This window comes from Exserohilum turcica, assembly GCF_000359705.1.
Source record: "Exserohilum turcica Et28A unplaced genomic scaffold SETTUscaffold_1, whole genome shotgun sequence".
Taxonomy (NCBI): domain Eukaryota; kingdom Fungi; phylum Ascomycota; class Dothideomycetes; order Pleosporales; family Pleosporaceae; genus Exserohilum; species Exserohilum turcicum.
This window is the reverse complement of record NW_007359914.1, coordinates 887990-905984: the sequence shown is the minus strand read 5'-3', so window position 1 is coordinate 905984 and position 17995 is coordinate 887990. Positions and strand designations below refer to the sequence as shown.

General features: G+C 55.2%; 6 protein-coding genes across 6 annotated transcripts; 4 read left to right on the top strand and 2 right to left on the bottom strand.

The window, feature by feature from the left end:
- Positions 1 to 30: 30 nt before the first annotated feature.
- SETTUDRAFT_18118 (uncharacterized protein) lies at positions 31 to 1691 on the top strand (the record flags this gene model as incomplete). Its single annotated transcript, XM_008021859.1, has 5 exons — positions 31 to 100; positions 161 to 222; positions 274 to 503; positions 553 to 1150; positions 1200 to 1691. The coding sequence occupies 5 exons, from the start codon at positions 31 to 33 to the stop codon at positions 1689 to 1691; spliced, it is 1452 nt and encodes a 483-aa protein (XP_008020050.1).
- A 608-nt stretch (positions 1692 to 2299) lies between these two features.
- Positions 2300 to 2608, bottom strand: SETTUDRAFT_29962 (uncharacterized protein; the record flags this gene model as incomplete). The annotated part of the gene is made up of 1 exon (XM_008021982.1): positions 2300 to 2608. One exon carries the CDS (start codon positions 2606 to 2608, stop codon positions 2300 to 2302), a length of 309 nt encoding a protein of 102 aa, XP_008020173.1.
- An 850-nt stretch (positions 2609 to 3458) lies between these two features.
- On the top strand, positions 3459 to 4596 carry SETTUDRAFT_162133 (uncharacterized protein). Its single transcript, XM_008022455.1, has one exon. It carries the CDS (start codon positions 3574 to 3576, stop codon positions 4306 to 4308), a length of 735 nt encoding a protein of 244 aa, XP_008020646.1. The 5' UTR covers positions 3459 to 3573; the 3' UTR covers positions 4309 to 4596.
- Positions 4597 to 4985: 389 nt separating this feature from the next.
- SETTUDRAFT_162132 (uncharacterized protein) lies at positions 4986 to 7687 on the top strand. The gene is made up of 5 exons (XM_008022454.1): positions 4986 to 6026; positions 6075 to 6298; positions 6346 to 6720; positions 6767 to 7342; positions 7410 to 7687. Exons 1-5 carry the CDS (start codon positions 5329 to 5331, stop codon positions 7538 to 7540), a joined length of 2004 nt encoding a protein of 667 aa, XP_008020645.1. The 5' UTR covers positions 4986 to 5328; the 3' UTR covers positions 7541 to 7687.
- Positions 7688 to 9267: 1580 nt separating this feature from the next.
- SETTUDRAFT_152530 (uncharacterized protein) lies at positions 9268 to 12396 on the bottom strand (the record flags this gene model as incomplete). The annotated part of the gene is made up of 3 exons (XM_008022453.1): positions 9268 to 9315; positions 9458 to 10718; positions 11630 to 12396. The coding sequence occupies 3 exons, from the start codon at positions 12394 to 12396 to the stop codon at positions 9268 to 9270; spliced, it is 2076 nt and encodes a 691-aa protein (XP_008020644.1).
- Positions 12397 to 15371: 2975 nt separating this feature from the next.
- On the top strand, positions 15372 to 17125 carry SETTUDRAFT_18114 (uncharacterized protein; the record flags this gene model as incomplete). The annotated part of the gene is made up of 4 exons (XM_008021858.1): positions 15372 to 16178; positions 16241 to 16392; positions 16526 to 16743; positions 16800 to 17125. The coding sequence occupies 4 exons, from the start codon at positions 15372 to 15374 to the stop codon at positions 17123 to 17125; spliced, it is 1503 nt and encodes a 500-aa protein (XP_008020049.1).
- Between the last annotated feature and the right edge of the window lie 870 nt (positions 17126 to 17995).

Sequence of the window (17995 nt, the reverse complement as noted above, 5' to 3'; positions counted from 1 at the left end):
TGTACACCACGCCGTCTGCAGTGCGCCACCATGAATCTGTCGCTGGTTGATCCCTTTGTCCTCGCGCAGGACTGTCCCGATGTCATCACCGGCCGCCTACGTGAGTTCTGATACATTCACCAAACCGCAGCGCCGTCATACACATGCTCACGACGCACAGGCAGCGGCCACTCGACCTCTATACGCTTTAGCCATCGCGGCGACCTGCTTGCATCGGGACGGGTATGCGGGCACTCGACATGGGCAGATTTGCTTGGGCTGATGTGGGTGTAGCACGATGGCATTGTAGTCATCTTCGACATTGAGACCAACGGAGTCGCGCGCAAGCTGCGAGGCCACACGCGTCAAGTGCAGTCGCTCAGCTGGTCGACCAACGACCGCTACCTTCTCAGCGCGGGCCAGGACTGGAAGTGCGTGCTTTGGGACTTGAAGGATGGGTCGCGGGTGCGCACCGTCCGCTTCGAGGCGGCCATCTTCATTGCAGAGCTGCACCCGAAGAACCAGTACGTGCTTTGGGACTTGGTGATGTTTGCCATGTCTGACTGCGTCTAGTATGCTCTTTGTCGCTGCGCTCTTCGAAGACCAGCCCGTGATTGTGGACATGTCTGGGGAAATCCCTGTCAAGCACTCTCTATCGTCGGCGCCGCACCGAACCGACATTGAACGCGAGAACGCCACAGAAAAGCAAACAGCACAGGATGCGAAGCAGACGACGACAATGACGCTCTTCACACCGACGGGCGACCACATCATAGCAGGCACAAACAAAGGGTGGCTCAACATTATTGATGCCAAGACGCATGAAATGCGGTATTCATTCAGAGTTACCAACAACATTATTGTATACATTCGCTTGACGCCCTCGGGCCGAGATGTGGTGCTCAATTCGAGCGACCGCATTGTCCGAACACTGCATCTGCCCGACCTGAGCGATCCCAAGTTGGACTTTGACACTCTCCAGCTGGAAGTCGAGCACAAGTTCCAGGACTTGGTGCAAAGGCTCTCGTGGAATCACGTCTCTTTCAGCCCGACAGGCGAGTATGTTACCGCGTCAACGTGGATGAACCATCACATCTATGTGTGGGAACGTGGACAGGGCAGTTTGGTCAAGATTCTTGAAGGCACCAAAGAAGAGCTGTCCGTGGTCGAGGTTTGTTACTTGGACATTGTCTTTGCGTCAAGGATGCTAATTGTTGCAGTGGCATCCATTCAGGCCGTTTGTGGCCGCCGTCGGGGTAGACTCTGGGCGTGTGTGGTTGTGGTCCATTCTGCAGCCCCAGCGATGGTCGGCGCTCGCACCCGACTTTCTCGAAGTTGAAGAAAACGTCGAGTACATTGAACGCGAGGACGAATTTGACATCCAGCCGCTCGAGGAGCTACACAAGCGGCGCCTGAACCAAGAAGACGAGGAAGTGGATGTTCTTACCGTGGACCCTGTCAAGAGCGGGGGTAACGAATTCGGGCCGGCTACGGGAGATGCCGAGTTCAGCATGCCGATTCTCCTGGACATTGAGGCGAGCGATAGTGAAGATGAAGTGGTGGCAGTTGGTGCTGGTCAGTTCCGACGCCGCACTCCCGGGGCCGCTCGGGAGTGGATGAATGAAGACGAAGTGGCGGTCAGCGGTGATGAAGCACGCAGAGCTAACGGGAATGCAGTGCACAACGGGAATAAGAGACGACGGGCAGGTTGAGAAGAAGGGCGGCAGCTCGTACTGTGGCGGTGGTGCCAAAAGGAAGAAAGCAAGAGAGAAAGCGCGTGGACGCTTGCGGATAGGGGGCTCGGGGTTGAGGGTTGAGTGCTCAAGTACAGCAACCCCTTTTCATAGACCAAAGTATGCGGCTGTAATCAAGCGGACTACATGCAGTAGTGAGTAGGATGCGCGTCAATGGCGTAGCGTATATCCGGTTCGTTTTGGTGCTTTTGTGGTGTTGGTGTTGACTTTACCCACTGTCGCTGTGGATGCGTTGGGAAGAGTGCCTCGGACTGTACATGTGTTTGTTGTTGTTGTTTTTTTTGCGGTTGGATCGTGTTGAGAAGATGGTGTACCTACCTCATGGCCCATGCAAGTGCAAGGGCAAGGGCAAGCAGCATAGTGGGTGAGTGCGTACAAGTGGCCATGTGGCTGCAGCCATGCGCTCCATGATGTGCTTGGTGGTGAAGCGGAGAGGGCTGGCGAGCTGGGCAGCAGGGCGGCGGTGGCAATGACGCTGGCGGGTGATCAAGGCTGGCACTGGCGACATGGACATGGTTGGCAACAGGGAGCTCTGGACGGTGGGGGCGCTGGTGCGGGCGGTTGGATCATGAGTCCCGAGGGGTTTGTGGCATCCGGGCATGGCCGCAGCCAACGTCATCGTGGAGCGGCGATGCAGAGGCGTTGGTGCCATGGCACCAGGCCAGGATCGTGGACGCAGGGCGGGCGGGGCCTTGTGGTGGACGCTTGGAGCAGAAAAAAAGGCGGTTGTCAGAATGGGGTGGATGGGCCGAGGAGGCAGCGGCGCGGTGGGCAGGCTGACGCTGGCGGGCGACAAAGGGAGCTCGAGGGTGGCGGGCGAGGCAGAGAGGCAGAGAGGCGGCGGCGAGGCGGCGGCGGCCAAGCATCAACGGCATCAGCAGACGCACGATGCAGACGCAGACGCAGACGCATAGCAGCTGGCAGGCTGGGGCTGGGGCTGGGGCTGCAAATGCAAATGCAAAGGCGCCGTCGACTGTCTCGGATGGAGCAAAAGGTTGTGCTGGTGCCGCATATGCTCGAAGCTCGCCTCGCGTCGCCTCGCGCGCTCCCCTACCGCCCGCCGCTCAGGAACTGGAACTGGAACTGGAACGCGCAATTTAGCTCGCCATGCTACAGAGCAAGGCCACACGGGCCTCCCCCCCAAGACGCGACGCCCACCAGCCCGGCCGCACCGCAGACTCGGCAGGGCGCAGCAGACGCGGCACCAGCAACGGGCACGGCGGCGGGCAGCGCAGCCAGCACAGCAGGACCAAGTGCAGCCGCAGCAGTACTGCGAGTGGCAGTGGCAGCGGCAGCGGCAGTGGCAGTAGTAGTGGCAGTAGAGTAGTCGCAGCATAATACCATGGCCGTCGCATCGGGCCTAGCGCCGACTGGCCGCCGGTCGGGGCCAAAGGGGGCCGTGTCCTCACCTCTTGCTAGAGCGCCGACAGAGACAGAACGTTTTAGCGATTCCGCCCAATATGATCTGGCAAGCCGACCACCCCAGCTGGGCCGAAGCCCTTTCTCTGCCTGAGCGGCAACCCTCACCGCGCACACCCTCGCTCGCCCTCGCTCCCTCCATCTCTCCATCTCCCCATCTCCCCCCATCCTCGCTCCCATCATCATCTCGTGCTGCCCTCTCTTTGCATCCGCCATCGCCCGTCTGCTGCTCCACGACGCCCACACCACGACGCTCCTCTGCACCAGCACCGCACCGCACCGCACCGCTCGCTGACACGCCGAGCCGCCTCGCCCTGTGTGCGCCCTCACCGCTGCCCACCACGCCCACCACGCCCGCAGCACCCGCCCACCGGCCCGCCATCGCCATCCATCTCCAGCTCGCGTCCTCTTGCACGCGAACATGACCACGAAATCTGCAAAGACTCTCGTCGTCACGCTCAAGCTGCCCGCAGACTCTCTGGCCCGCTTCGTCCGCCAGCCCACGCCCGCCCCCAGCGACGACGCAAACCCCTCGCCCCCAACGCCCTCGCCGCCGCACATTGTCGAGCCCGAGCCCGCCGACACGCCCGCCGACTCTGCCTCCAACATGAACGACCCCGGCACCCCGTCGTCGCTCGCCCCTCCCTCTGCCAAGCGGAAGGGCCCCAAGCTAGGCACCAAGCGCACCGCCGCCCAGATGGAGGCGGGCTCCAACCCCGGCACCCCCAAGCAGCCAAAGGCCAAGCCCGGCCCCAAGAGGAAGAAGATGGGCGACATCATCAACGACCCCAACTCCAAGACGCCCTTTGCCGCCCCCGCAGCCATCAGCAAGGCCGGCCCAAAGGCCAATCTCGGCGCCATCAACGAGCGCCTGCGTGCCCTCGACCGCTCCGGCGCAAAGTGTCGCCGCTGGGAGAAGAAGACGTTCCAGGTCCGCAGCTTCACCGGCGTGCTCTGGCAAGTGCCCACCTACCAGCCCGGCCGGAAATCCGCCTTCCCCGATGATGTCAAGAGCGACACCACCGGCACCAGCGACTCCAAGCTCAAGGACGAGAGCAGCGCAATCAGCGACAAGAGCGGCCTCAATGGCGACAGCACCTCTGTCCAAACCCCCATGAACGGCATGGCCAGCTCGCCCGCTCCTATTGCTGCGTGAGCACCATTAATTTCTCTCTTCTTTTTTTTTTCCCTTTGTCTACCACATGATGCACACGCGGCCTATGTTGCCCCTTTTGCATGGAGACCAAATTCTTGCCGCATGTTTTTTTTATATTCACTTTGTATCTTCGACCATGTTGGGAGTTTACGGATGGCATTGACTGCCTGTCTAAAAGGCGTTTGGTTTCAAGGGCATATCCGACTTGCCCAGAGCAAGGCGAAGAAGCATGGCGCATGACCAGGGGTCCCGAATTACTATTATATTTGTACTGGATAGAGACGCAGACGCGAGGCAGTGGGGGATTGTGCCTTTGCCTTGCATCACGTACCGTGGGGAACCTCAATACTATCGATTATTGACATTATCTATTGTGCTGGACAAGCCCCTCCCCTGACTGGGAACAGTTGCGTGACTCGGTGACGTTGTTGTGCTGTATCCAGTGCCCCTGTATTTCCCACATGAACCTGATAAACCCTGTATGGCTGAAAAACTAAAAAGTGCCTGCTCACGACGGTTGCGACCAGGAGAAAAATTGGTGCGTGTACATGACTTGCAACATGGTGGTGAGCGTGACCGCGTTGATGGCGTTATCGTGCCGTTGACTGCGGGGATCGTCACCGATAGCTCGGCTGGGTCTAAACCTCCGGCCATGCACCACCACCATTGACCCTCGACTTGAACTGCCCCCTCGCGACCACGCCCTTTGCCTGTAGCAGCCCGTACTCGCGCATGGAGCCATGAATGCATTTGTGATTGGAGTTTCACACGAGCCCGCGTGTCGCTGATTTCTGCCTTTACCGTCGGGCGATTGCTCTTGCCAGCACAGAGTACCTGCTCATCCACTCGGCGCCCTCTCCTACGCGTCCTGGCTGGCTTCGCTCGCTCCCAAGCTGTGCAGCGCCCTCTCACACCTGCCCGACGCCTCCGCCCCGCGAATCCGCCGTGTAGTTTCCTTGCCATCGCTTCCATACGTCGCCGCGCACAGGTCCGTGGCTGCAACCAACGCCGCCCATCGCCATGATGAATGCTCGCAGGGAGAGCTGGGCTAGGGTCGCGGCTGGATCCGCAGGTAGCAGCAGCAGCTCCTTCCACCAACCCTCTCGATCCTCCGCCTTTTCGCATCTCGTCAACAACAGCCTGGCAGCAAACCCCAACCGTCTCTCTCGCTCCATCGACGCCGACGGCCACATGTCCACGAGCCTGGGAAGGACCGGCGGACCGCTCCCCTCCTATTCGAGCCAGTCTGGATACTGGAACGCCATGGGAGGCTCGGCCCAGGATGTTCCCCCCTTCTTCGTACCATCCTACCTGCGGGGATCCAAGCATGCAGAGAAGCTGGAAGAGGCGCACAGGGCGAAACTGGCAGCGCACCGCGAACTCAAGTCGACACACTCGTCCAACGCCGGGTCGCTATCGACGAGCTCGAGCAGCGTCAATCTCCACAAGATGGCGCCTTCACACCGCGGTCTCACGCACGAAATCATTGAGCGCGCGCCTGTGCTTGTAGACGAGCCGGTGGCACCCTGGCCAACACGATGGAACGAGGGCGACCGGTTCAGCCAGCTGGAACTCGAGGACAACGGGCGAATGGCAAAGTTCTCGGGCACACAAAAGACACACGACGAAGCGGCAGCGGTGCGCGCAGATTTCCCCATGCCCAGGCAATGCGGAGTTTATTATTACGAAATCACAGTCATTTCAAAGGGCAAGGACGGGTATGTAGATTGGAGGTCCGGCGAGACGCATACTAATGTACGGCGCAGTAGAATGATTGGAATCGGCTTCTCAGGTCCAAAGGTCGCATTGAGCCGCATACCGGGCTGGGAGCCCGACTCGTACGCTTACCACGGCGATGACGGGCAGGTCTTCAGCAATACCACTTCTGGAAAGTCGTACGGGCCAAAGTTTGGCACCCTGGACGTCATCGGCTGCGGTATCAACTTTCGGACAAACACGGCCTTCTTCACCAAGAACGGACACATGCTGGGTAATTTGTGCACCCCAAACGCCAAGGTCCGCCACTGACGGTTTCAGGAATTGCTTTTAGAGACCTGAAACCCAACATGCCCTACTACCCTACGGTTGGGATGAAGAAGCCTGGCGAGACGGTTCGCGTAAACTTTGGCCAGGAGCCTTTTGCTTTTGACATTGATAAGATGGTGCAAGATGAAAAGTCGGCCATACAAGCAGAGATTGCTCGAACAAAGCCAGAGTTTAGTGCGGCAGCAGACGAGGATGCGTTAATACACCAGCTAGTGGGGCAATACCTAGCTCACGATGGCTATGTCGAGACTGCACGAGCATTTTCAGACGAGATTCTGGACGAGGCGAAAGCGCTTGTCAACGACGAAAACGCAGACCTCCCTTACCGGGCAGCTGTAGAAGACCTGGATGCGCTGAACCGGCAAAGTAAGTTATTATTTTGGAGTTTTACGCACAATACTAAACTATTCAGAAATCCGCACAGCCATTCTTGAGGGCGACATTGACAAGGCGCTAAAGCACACATCTGCATACTACCCCTCTGTTCTCCGCGAGAATGAGAACATATACTTCAAACTACGCTGCCGGAAATTCATTGAAATGATACGACGGTGCGGCGAGCTCAATGCACAATGCCACTCAGCTTCTGCGCCTTCTAAACGCTCAACTGGAATGGCGCAAAACAACCGCAATTCAACAGCTACAGAAGAATACGACTTTGAAATGGAGCTGGACGAACAGTTGGGTGTGCACAATCCACCACCCAGTTGGGATAACAAGGACCAGGATGACGAGTTGGATGACGAGGATGAAGAGGATATGCAGGACAAAGAGGCTAGGAGTGCTCGAGCCACGGACGAAACGATTGCCTACGGCATGGAGCTGAAGGCCGAGTTTGCCAATGATCCAAGACGAGAAGTCAAGAAGGCACTCGAGGATACGTTTGCTCTCATTGCCTACCCTGATGCTCGAGAGAGTATGCTAGCGCCTTTACTAGAAGTTGCTGGTCGCGCGCCAGTAGCCGAAGAGCTCAACAGCGCGATACTAGGTATGTTGACATGACTGCATAGTTTGGAGCCTATCAAATACCAAGCATGTACTAATCGAATTCGCAGTCTCCCTAGGCAAATCCTCTTCAGCCGCTCTCGAACGCCTCGTCCAGCAAGCAGAAGCCCTCGTCACGGAACTAGCAGACGACGGTGGGCCTGGCGCCTTTGTCAATGTCCGGAGAGATTTCTTACAATAGTAACTAACTACTATCACATCCCCCCCCATCCTCCTTCCCACTCTCCTCTCCTCTTGTTTTCTTTTTCTACCCACTGCTTGCATGCAGAGTGTGAGAAACGGGGGAAAAAAACTTCACTTCGCATGGCATGAGGCATCGAAGCACAAGGGTTTTTTTAATAGCTACTACTACTACTGCTACTACTGCGGCTACTACTACTACGGCTAAGGCTACCAATCATCATGATGATTTCAAAGATAGTACTCGGAAATTCAAAGAAAGAAGAAGAAGAAGAAGAAGAAAAAAAGATATGAATGAATGAATGGCCCTAATGCAGTTGTGTATATGTGTGTGTGTGGATTGAAATGAGTGATGTTGATGTTGCCATATATACTCTTTAAGCACCTGTTTTCAACTCTAGTTTTGCTTTGTTTTTTTGTTTTTTTTTGCTTAAGTCGGGTGTTTAACTGAAGGAAGGAAGGAAGGAAGGAAGGAAGGAAGAAGGGGTAACGGGAGTTGTAGCGCGGGTTCGATCCATGGCGTAGGGAATCACGAAGGGGAATAACGAAGAGGAGAAGAGAGGGGAAGGGGAAGGGGACTGGAGTTGGAGTTGACATATCACGTCTCTATTAACGGATATAACCTAACATGGTACAGTATAACACGACTACTTACTCTTTTTATCTGGGATCATGGTCTTGTGTTAGTTCATATCGCGACTATAAATACATAAGTGGGAATTGTGAGAGGAGAGACAGTACATAGTAGAGGATGAGATGGCAGGATATAGAGTGAGATGGAGTGATTCGGATGGCATGATGTGTAGATGGCGGTGCAGAGATCTTTTTTTTTCTTCTTCTTCTTCTTCTTCTTCTTCTTCACCATTATCTTCTTCCTTTCTTTTTTTGTCTTGTATTTAATATACTATACTATACTATACTATAGTATACTACGTTACTATCAGTTTCTAAGTTTATAGATTTTACAGTAGGATACTGAATCGCTTGTTTTGTCATCTCGTTTCTAGTCTTCTGGTACGGACAGGGGAGCTCGCGGCGTGGACTGGATAAGGGGGTGTAAAGAAAACGAAAGGAAAGGAAAGGAAAGGAAAGGGGTAGAGTTAGAGGAATACAGAATACAGAATATAAAATAAGAATCTCTTGGCTCGATAGACGTGGACTGGTATATATATACATATATATATATATATATATATATACATATTGGGTTTGTCACTTTTTTACTGATTTAACGTATGAATCATAGGGCTAGAAGAATAAGAAGAGGAGGAGGAGGAGAAAGGGGAAGAAGACAAAAGAGTAAAACAAGAACGTACAAATCAATTCCTCTACACCGGCATTTTTATTTTTATTTTCGTGTTGATCCAAAAACACATTGTCTCGATCTAATCTCAAACCGACTTGTTCCTTTCCCTCCCTCACCGTCCCCACCGACACCCTTGCCACGACCACTTCCTCACAACGGCCACCACCACCTCTTCTTCTTCCTCTCCCCACTCCCTTCCATACCCGCTCCCTCACCCGCCTTACTCTTACTCTCCTCGCCCAAGCGATCAAAAAACACAACCATAACCGTCGTATCATCCACGGCATTCCGACTCAACGGCCCAGGCGCCGCCAAGATACCTAGAAACAAGGCGCGGCGCGTTCCGCCCATGGCGTTGCGCGCCAGACACACAGCTGCGTTTTCGTCTTCGATGGCGAAGAATTCCGGTGTAGCTTTCCAGTCTACGTCGAGGTTTTGGGCGGGGTCGCATGAGACGCCTGGTTCGAGGGCTGTTGTTGTTGTTGTTGTCGAGTCAGAATTTGGGTTTGAATTTGAGTGTGGAGGTGCACCCAACGAAGGGTTGGAAAATGAAGACGACGACACGGCGGAGAAATCAGGAGGATTCCTGCGTAACTCTGGATCCGAGGCTACGCTGCCTTTGCCGCGGGCGCGCGCTTCTAGGTACCGCTGGATGCAGTTGACGGCGTGGTCTGAGGAGATGCGGTCCCAGAGGCCGTCGGAAGCCATGATGAGGAAGTCGCTTTTAGCTTGCGCTGTAGAAGAAGGAGAGGAGTAATCGTCCGGGTCACAGCGGATAATCTGGGTTTCGGTGACTTCGGGCTCGGCCGTCATGTAAGGGGGAGTTTTTGAGCCAGGGCGGGGCGCAGAGCCCCAGAATTTGTGCTGGCAGGCTTTGATGAGGCTGTTGTCCCATTTCCAGCGGTGGTCGCCAAAGGCGCGGGTTACGGCTATGCCGAGGAGGCGCCCCGTATTGGGGTCGATGATGGAGGGCTCGTCTGGGTGGTCTTGTGCCAGGCGCGCTACTTCTGCTGCGTTGAAGCCCGTTTGGTCTTCGGACAGCGGGATCGCTTTGTAGGATGATGTCGAGGGGTCCCAGCGGCCGAGGACAGCGCGAGAATCTCCGGTACATGCGACGCGTAAGGTGGATGTGGATGCATCAAAGGCAGCTAGGAGGGCACACGAGCCGGAGAAAGCTGGCGTGAGTGCAGCAATAGCGGCTGCGCTCGCGGCCGGATACCAATTCGCGGCCGTCTTTGCGCGATCCATGATGGACCTGTCGGCCGCCAGAAAGGCATTCTTGATTGAATTCTCAATCTCGGGGCTGGAGGCGCTGCGCGGGAGGGCACAGAGCGCAGACGACACCATGGGAATCAGACACCACTGCAGATAGAAGGCGGTATGGCGTCCTGCATGGCCATCAAGCACCGTCCAGTAATTCCACATCTTCTCGCCCGGCCCGGGACTCGTGCCCAGCGCAAAGAAATCCTCACATGGCTCGTTGCTGCGGAAGCGACACCCGTGCGTAATAGGCATGTGCACGTTTTCCATACCTTCAACGCCCTTGCGTGCATCGTCCTCGGTCATCATCCATCCGAAGCACAGCTTTTCGAATTGCTCAGAAAAGAACTTGGCGATGTTGGGGTCCTTGAGCGGGGCACTGGGGTCTGGGATGTGATAGTCGAGGGTATGTTGCAGTTCAGTGCGGTTGCGGTAGAAATGCAGCGGTGTGGTCATGGCGCTGGAGTCGTCGCCCGAGGAAAACGCCGCGTACACATCGTCAGTCCAGGTGGGCTCGACTATATCGATGAGATAGTATGCTAGGCCGCCGACGAGGACGAGGGCGATGACCGTCTTTGTGGGGAAGCCAGAGTGTAGCAGGGTAGTGACAGGGCTTGGAGTTCGTAGGCCATTGTTCCCAGCATGCAGTAACGAATCTTTTCTTTTGAGATGCTGGAGTCGCTCATGGACTTGTCGGGTCTGGGGGAAAGCACGTGATGTTGTTGCACTGTGTTGAACGCGTCTGAAATGCTCTGTACGTGGTCGAAATATGCTACTTGTCGTTGCACGTGGGGATAACTTTGTAGACAATTGAGATGTCGTCGCAAAACTCGAGCGGGCTGTTCTTCCCCATTGCCTTGGTATCATTATGGCTGTGTTGTGGATCAGAAGTCTTTGGCAGACTCGGTGCTGAGGTCCCGCGCACGTGGAGTTCAAAATGGGTGGTCTGTGCGCATGCTGTCGATCGCCTTCTCACGTGAGGCGGGCGGGTAGCGCCCACCGAGCGGGAGGCTTGAGCGGTAATGCAGCGTCAGCAACAAATGCAGCCCTTGGTACTGACCTAGACCTGGTAAACGTTATGGCATGGAGTTTACCTTGTCGCCTCAAATTTTCAAGGTGGGGTTTACACATACGGATGCCTGCTGCGACACAACGTTGCAAGAAAGATAATGTAGTAATTTGTAGACTAAGTATGGCAGTTGGGTATCGTGGCTCGATTGCAACTCCTGATAAAAACATGGCCCTCAAACTCCCATCCCAAGAATCAAAAAACTCAATAAACACCTGCCAAGTGCGCCGGTGAGACTAGTTATGATGACCAGCAGCACGATTATCGAATGAAAAAGTCGCTTCCCTTGCGATACGATAAGCCTTCCAAATTCGCTCTCCAAACCCTGTCGGTATGGTATTAACTCCCTTCTCATGGCGCGCATGCGTACAATCTGATATCGACTTGATGAACTTCTCAGTACTGAGCGTGGTAATAGCTGAGCTCAGCTGTGCTTGGTATAGCGAGCATGTCACATCTCCGTCCAGTGCCTGTCTTCTATACGATCAACCTCTTCGTAGTGCCTCTTCTTCTTCTCCTTCTTGTTTGTGTTTGTGTTCTTCCGTCGGAGCATCAGCTTCATCTTGGAAGCAATCTTGCCAAAGGTCGCTGACGTGGGAGTGCCAGACTTTTGCTCGTCTGGGTCCTCCTCTGTAGGCTGGATGTCTTCGCATTTCGGAGGATAGTGTTGTTGAGACAAGTCTGCCAATTTGAATTCCTTTGGGTGGCTGATGTGCCTTGCCTCTCTGGTTTGGTGCGAGGCTAGCGATGTGTTGGACGAAATTTCTTTGGCGTTGACGGCTGGTGCCTTTGACTGAGGGGCAATAGGGGTAGATTTGGGCGGTGCCTTGGCTGGAAGCGGCTTCAGCATACGCCATACCGGCTCTGCAGGACTCGAAGGCTCTGAAGAGGAGGACATGGGCCGCACCAGGACGACTGACGAGTCGTTCCATTCATTGTCCATCCTCGGAGAGTAGGCTGGTGTCGACGGCTCCGAGTCGATAAAGGTACCGAAAGACTTTGCTGACATTGGTGGTGGAGACATTGGGGCGGACGAGTGTGGAGACATTGGAGTGTGAGCGAGGGCAGGAGGGGGGTAGCTCTTTGTTGAAAAACGGTGTGGTCGTTCGGGAGACATGGTGCGCGGCTGCTTGGGCAAGCCGTGAGTAGAGAGGGGCCTGTGAATGCTATTGCCCAATGAAAGCGAGGTCATGTCTTGTGACGGGACTGAGAGGGTGGCCATGGCTTGGGAGGCGTTACCGTGCCAAGTATGTGACAAGCTTTTGTGTGAAAGTAGGTCAGGAAGGGGCGGGTGCGCAAGGACGTCGTTTAATGAGACGCACACGACGCGAAAAGAATGACGGAGACGGTGGCGGCGAAGGATGTAAAAGAAGGCTGCTCCCGAGAGCATAAGCAGAGATACCGAGCGAGTGTACTTGCGGCACAGCAACGGTTCCGGTCAAGTGGGTAAAGTCAGACCAGAGGGGAGAAGAGAGACTGCGCCCCAAAACGAAGCATGACGATAACAGACGACTAGGGACGGTAGCACCTGAGGCCTGCAGGCTACGCTTTTGCTATATGGCTGCACCACACACGCGTCATCCGCGCCGTGAGGGTGCGTGCTACACTGACCAAGGTGGTCAGATTTGGGCGAGTCAAGCATGGCCTCGTGGTGGCGATGCGGAGCTGCGCAGCGCAATGGAGCGCGGTTGAACGTTTCGAGAGCCGCCTGGTAGTGTCCCCGCCGTTGGTAGCAGGAGCGGGAGGGTCGACGAGGGTGAAGGACGTTGGCTGCGAGGCTAAGTCGGCAATGATTGGCGATCCAACACGGCGAGGCGCTAACATCGGTCGTCGATTGGCCCAGGCTGCATCGACCGCGCCGCAAATCTCATATGGAGAGCGCCTGCAAACTTCATACGACCAGAATGGGGAGCCGGGGGGCGGGCCAACAATCCTGTCGTCGTGCCGACTTGGTGAGATGTGCGGCCTGGGGCCCGCGACGAGTGGCAGCGCTTCGCCGCCCCATTCGCTGCACGCCGTCGCGAATCAGCTCGGCCGGGCACCTGTTCAGCCCAGCAGTCGCCTCAGCTCGACACGACGGCTGTCAAGGCACGGCCGGGCCTGGAGCAGCGAACCTTGGCCGCCGTGGTTCGTCGTCGTCGTCGTCGTCGGTCATGGCCGTGGTTCCCGAGGCGCTCCGTCTGGAGCTGGGATCATGAGTTCGTGGATCAAAGTTGGCCCCGGCCGCCTGAGTGGTGGCCGTGTCGGGCCAGGATGCATCCTCGACCGCGACCTAGAGCCTGCGCCGCAATATCAGTGTTGGCAAAAAGTGGGCATGGCCGCTGGTGCTCGCGGCTCGACTCCGCTGTGCTTCTTGTGCGACGTCTATAAGCGCCGTGGGAGCACGTCTATGCGAGTACCGGGGCGGGCGTCCAGATGTCGTGACTGTTGCAGGCAGCGTAAGCGCACTGGCGATGCTTTTTTAATTAAGCCGAGGTGCATGCGTGAGGGGCACGAAGGTGTGGGTAAGCGATGCGTTGTTGCAGCACCCTGGGGGGTCGATGGGGATAGTAGGAAGAGGGGAGGCTGTAGGCTCCAGCCAAGAAGAGGCAGCAGCAGCAGCAGGCAGAGAGAGATGGGCGAGGCCGAGCGAGTGCCCAGGACAAGACGGCAGGCGGCAGAAGCTTGGCCAACATCGGGAGGCGGTTGTGCGCTGGGCGGCCTCGGCCTCGGCATGCGTCGACGCTTCCCCGGGCGACTAGCAGCTGGTAAGTAGTGGTAGTAGCTTCGGCATGGCCAACGTCGAGCTCCACCACCACCACCACCTCCACCACCCCCCATCTCCATCCCCTTCCACGTCGCCATGTCAGGTGCCTGGCCATTGCAGCATCGACTTTCTCGCGCGCATCCTTCGCCACATCCCAGTCACCCGCCTCCACTGGCCACCCAATCGGCCCGTTCCCTCTGCCAGGCCTTCCTTCGCAAAGGATCACCCACACCCTCTGACGGCCACCGAGCTCGGCCATTGACTTGAAGCCGGCTGTGGGCCGGCAAAGCTCCTCCATGCAGCTCTCTTTCTCACCCAGCCAAAGTTTATTCTACCTACCGTGAGGCATGGGGGACGAGAGACACTGATCTTTCCTCATACAGTGCACAGTGCATTTCCTCGTGTCATCCGTTCAGCCCTTCAGCATCAATACGATCGTCTACGTCGTGTCTCACCATCCGACAGTGGCTTCGAAAGTCGTCAACTCGTCAAACATTTCCCACCTATCACATCATCCCTCTTGGTCGTGTGTCGAGCTACCGGGTTCAACCCTACAGACTGAGTCTGCCAGCACGAGGAGAAGCCCCTATCTAATGACGTCAATGAGTCGCATGGGAGCAAATGTTGGTGTCCGAACCAGCCATCGCCACTTATCGACCAATTTAATGCCATATTCCCGAGACTATAGAGCAAAGTAGCAACTGCCGATCGATATGGCCACGGCTATCTTGATAAGAGCTATAGTATGCTTGCGGCTATAGGGTATAATAAGAAATGGTATCTACTGTTCGCATGTCTAGAGCCGGGAATACTGAGGAATCTGTTGAGTCACCCGCCAGACCCGGTAACCGGATATACGTCTAGCAGGATACAAAGTAGATGAGGCTGCCAACGCTAGACTCGACCGTCTTGGTCACTGCGCCACGTTCCTGGAGCTTGCTTCTACCAAATCGATCGTTCACGAATCTTATTGGTTGACAGCTGTATCCCAATACCACGACTCCATGTGGCCATGCGTTTGAACCGCAACCATGCCAAGAGTCCAACGTCAACTGCAAACAACCACACTACACCATGGAAACAGATGCCATTTGCAATGACACTGAAAACAACCGACATTCAAGGCGTGTCGCCGACCGTCTCGGTGCCACTATTGACCTCAACCTGCAGAACCGCTTACTGCCCGTGAGATTTCTTCACATCATGTTTCAAACATGGCTACATCTTGCCATTGTCTATTGAACAATAGATCAAATCAGTGATAGCAAAATGCTATCTCTGCTCTCACTTTCACTCTCACCGTCACTTTTGCTGTCAGTGCGCCGCTACGTCTCGTTTACACCTACGGTTTGTACTCGAAAACTCACAATCCCACACCGACACATCCATTTGAACTTCAATTCTGCAACACGTGACATTGCATACCAAAATAGCAGCATTGCGTATCAGCCATGGACTTCCCACATGCGCAGCTTCAAGCTGGTTTGGCGGCAACCATGTTCTCGCCAGACGTAGTGCCATCGCTTTACGGCCAGTCCAGCAGTTCTAACAAAGGCTCTATTCGATACAGCACACCTACAAGCGTACGCCATAAGCGCGGTACGAGAGAGGGCGCCGAAGATGGCTCAGAGCAGCGCCGTGCCGTTCGCAAGCGCAGTACGAGGACGTTGGGCAGTTTCTTCAAGCGTGAAAAACGGCCTCGCAGTAGCATCGATAGCAGCAATCTGCCTACAATCCCGAGCTCCGAGAAAGTCGACAAGGACGCCAACGGCACGGCTGAGTGTCATACGTCAGAGCATGTCAACATCGACAGTGCAGAGACACGTACTACGAGCGAGTCCAATCACAATGGCGAGTTTCTTTCGCTCCAACAAGCAATTGAAACCGAACCCATTGTAGACAGACGAGCAAGCCAGGAAACTCTTGGGAAGCTTCAAGCGCTTTCTCCCGAGGAATTCGCTGCTTTTGCAAAGACGTACCTTGCCTCGGACGATGCCAGCAGCACCTTTCACTACGAGGACGAAGAAGCAGCAGAAAGAAAATGCAGTCCGCAACCCAGCACTCCCTGCCCTAGCCACGGACGAAACAGATCCCTCCACGTCAACCTCACACGCGAGGACGTACAGCGCCTAACCGAAGAAATCTACAACGAGACCATAGCCGACGTGAACCTGTCCCTCTTCAGCTACTGGATCAACGAGAGCGACGAAAACTACCAAGAAGCCAAACAACACATCCGCGAACTGCGCTTAGATCACGTAATTATTCCATTCTCCGTTGCAACCACCTCCACACCACACACTAACATGGCGAATACAAGGGCTACAACCTTTTGCGCATCCGCAACCCGCACCTCCGCCAGCTAATGCAAGAAGTCTTTACTCAGCGCCCAGTGTATGCTAAACCCTCCACACAGCTTTCCCTCCGCAAAGTCCCCGGCATCCCTAAGCTGCGCGACCCAGGCACAGACTGGTGTCACGCAGTCCTGGGCCGACACACCTAGCCACCGATCCATACCTCTCTCTCGCCCGCCTCGACCCCGCCTGATCCGGACACACCACCGGATCCTTGACACTGTTCTTGAAACTAACGCAATGGTTTGCAGTGAACCTCGCATTACCCTCGTCGAGAACCAGTCTCGCGCTGACACGGCCGCTCGCATTGTCTCTGCCCCCACCCGTCTCCCCGTCGCAACCCCTCGCATCGACTGCTTGCCCCCGGCTCTGCGTGCGGAGCGCCAGCGAGTCATCACACAAGCCGAATTGCGCTCTGTATCCCTGAGTTCCATGGCGTCGTCATCGGTACGGGACTATCCACCCAACAGTACGTACTCCGCACCGCCCCCCTCTGCGTCACATAACGATGTTAACAAATCTCAGCACCTGATCGCCCCCTCCCGCTTTCTCCACGCACACCAAGCTCCACACTAGGCTCTCCCCCTCCCCGTCTTCCCTTTGGCTTTCCATCTCCCGGCTCGCCCCTCCGCGCATCCGACGACGACGACGACGACGACGGCGACGGCTTCTCGGCTCTGACGTCTTACGCAGGCTCTTTTGAGGATCCTGCTGATGGCGACTCTATCTGGCAGGCCCAAGTCGCGGATATCTACGAGCGGGTTGTTGCGTTGGAGGGGCCGGAGCAGCTCGATGGTGTTATTGAAGAGTTGCAGGGTCTGAGGGCCATGTATGCTGCTAGACATGTTTGATGCTGGTTTTTGCGTCTTTATGCATAGTTCACGCGGGAAAGTCGTAGTGGGGTTTTGTGTAAAAAGGGGAGTGGGGAAAAAGGGGGGGAAATTCGGATTCACATCATAGTCTCACATGTGTTCTATGTTTTTGTTTTTCTTTCGATTAGCGTGCTGGAAATTCATACATACATACATACATACATCCATACATAAATCACGTGACTATCACAATCCAGACTTGACCCTTCACCCTTCCAATTCTAAAGACCAACAATATTCTCTTTTCCCTTCCCTTACGCTGCTGCTAGACAGGTTCTTAGATTCCACATCTATCCATCCCAGGATGATCCCTTCAACCTACATATGTACATAGTTCCTCACGCAACCGTTTTTTTTTGTTCGCGGGGGCGTTGGTCAAAGTCGTATCAAGCAGCATTGTCAACATACACACACACACACACACACTTTCCATCTTCACGCCCAACACCTACTATTTCACGCATAACACTGGATTCTAACCAAGGTGGGAGATTCGTGTTGTGTGAGGACTTGGGACTTGGGACTTGGGGAACTAGGGATTGGTGATTAATCAAGGGAGAAGAACGAAAAGCGAAGACAAAAGCATGTAAGTAAGTAAGTAAGTAAGTATATATATGTATTTATATTCTCCAAAGATGTAATACAATACAATACAATACCAATCTATGTATCTATCTATCTGCAAGTCTATATACAGGTCTATCTGTTCTATGTCCGTACATAAGTACAGGTTTGTATATCTTGCACTGCCTCTTCCCCTTTCCTCCCCCACCCCCCCTCTCCAAAAAATTAGACCAGAAAGATGTGGCTTTGTATTTCGTGGCAGCTAGATGGAATGCAAATAGCCCC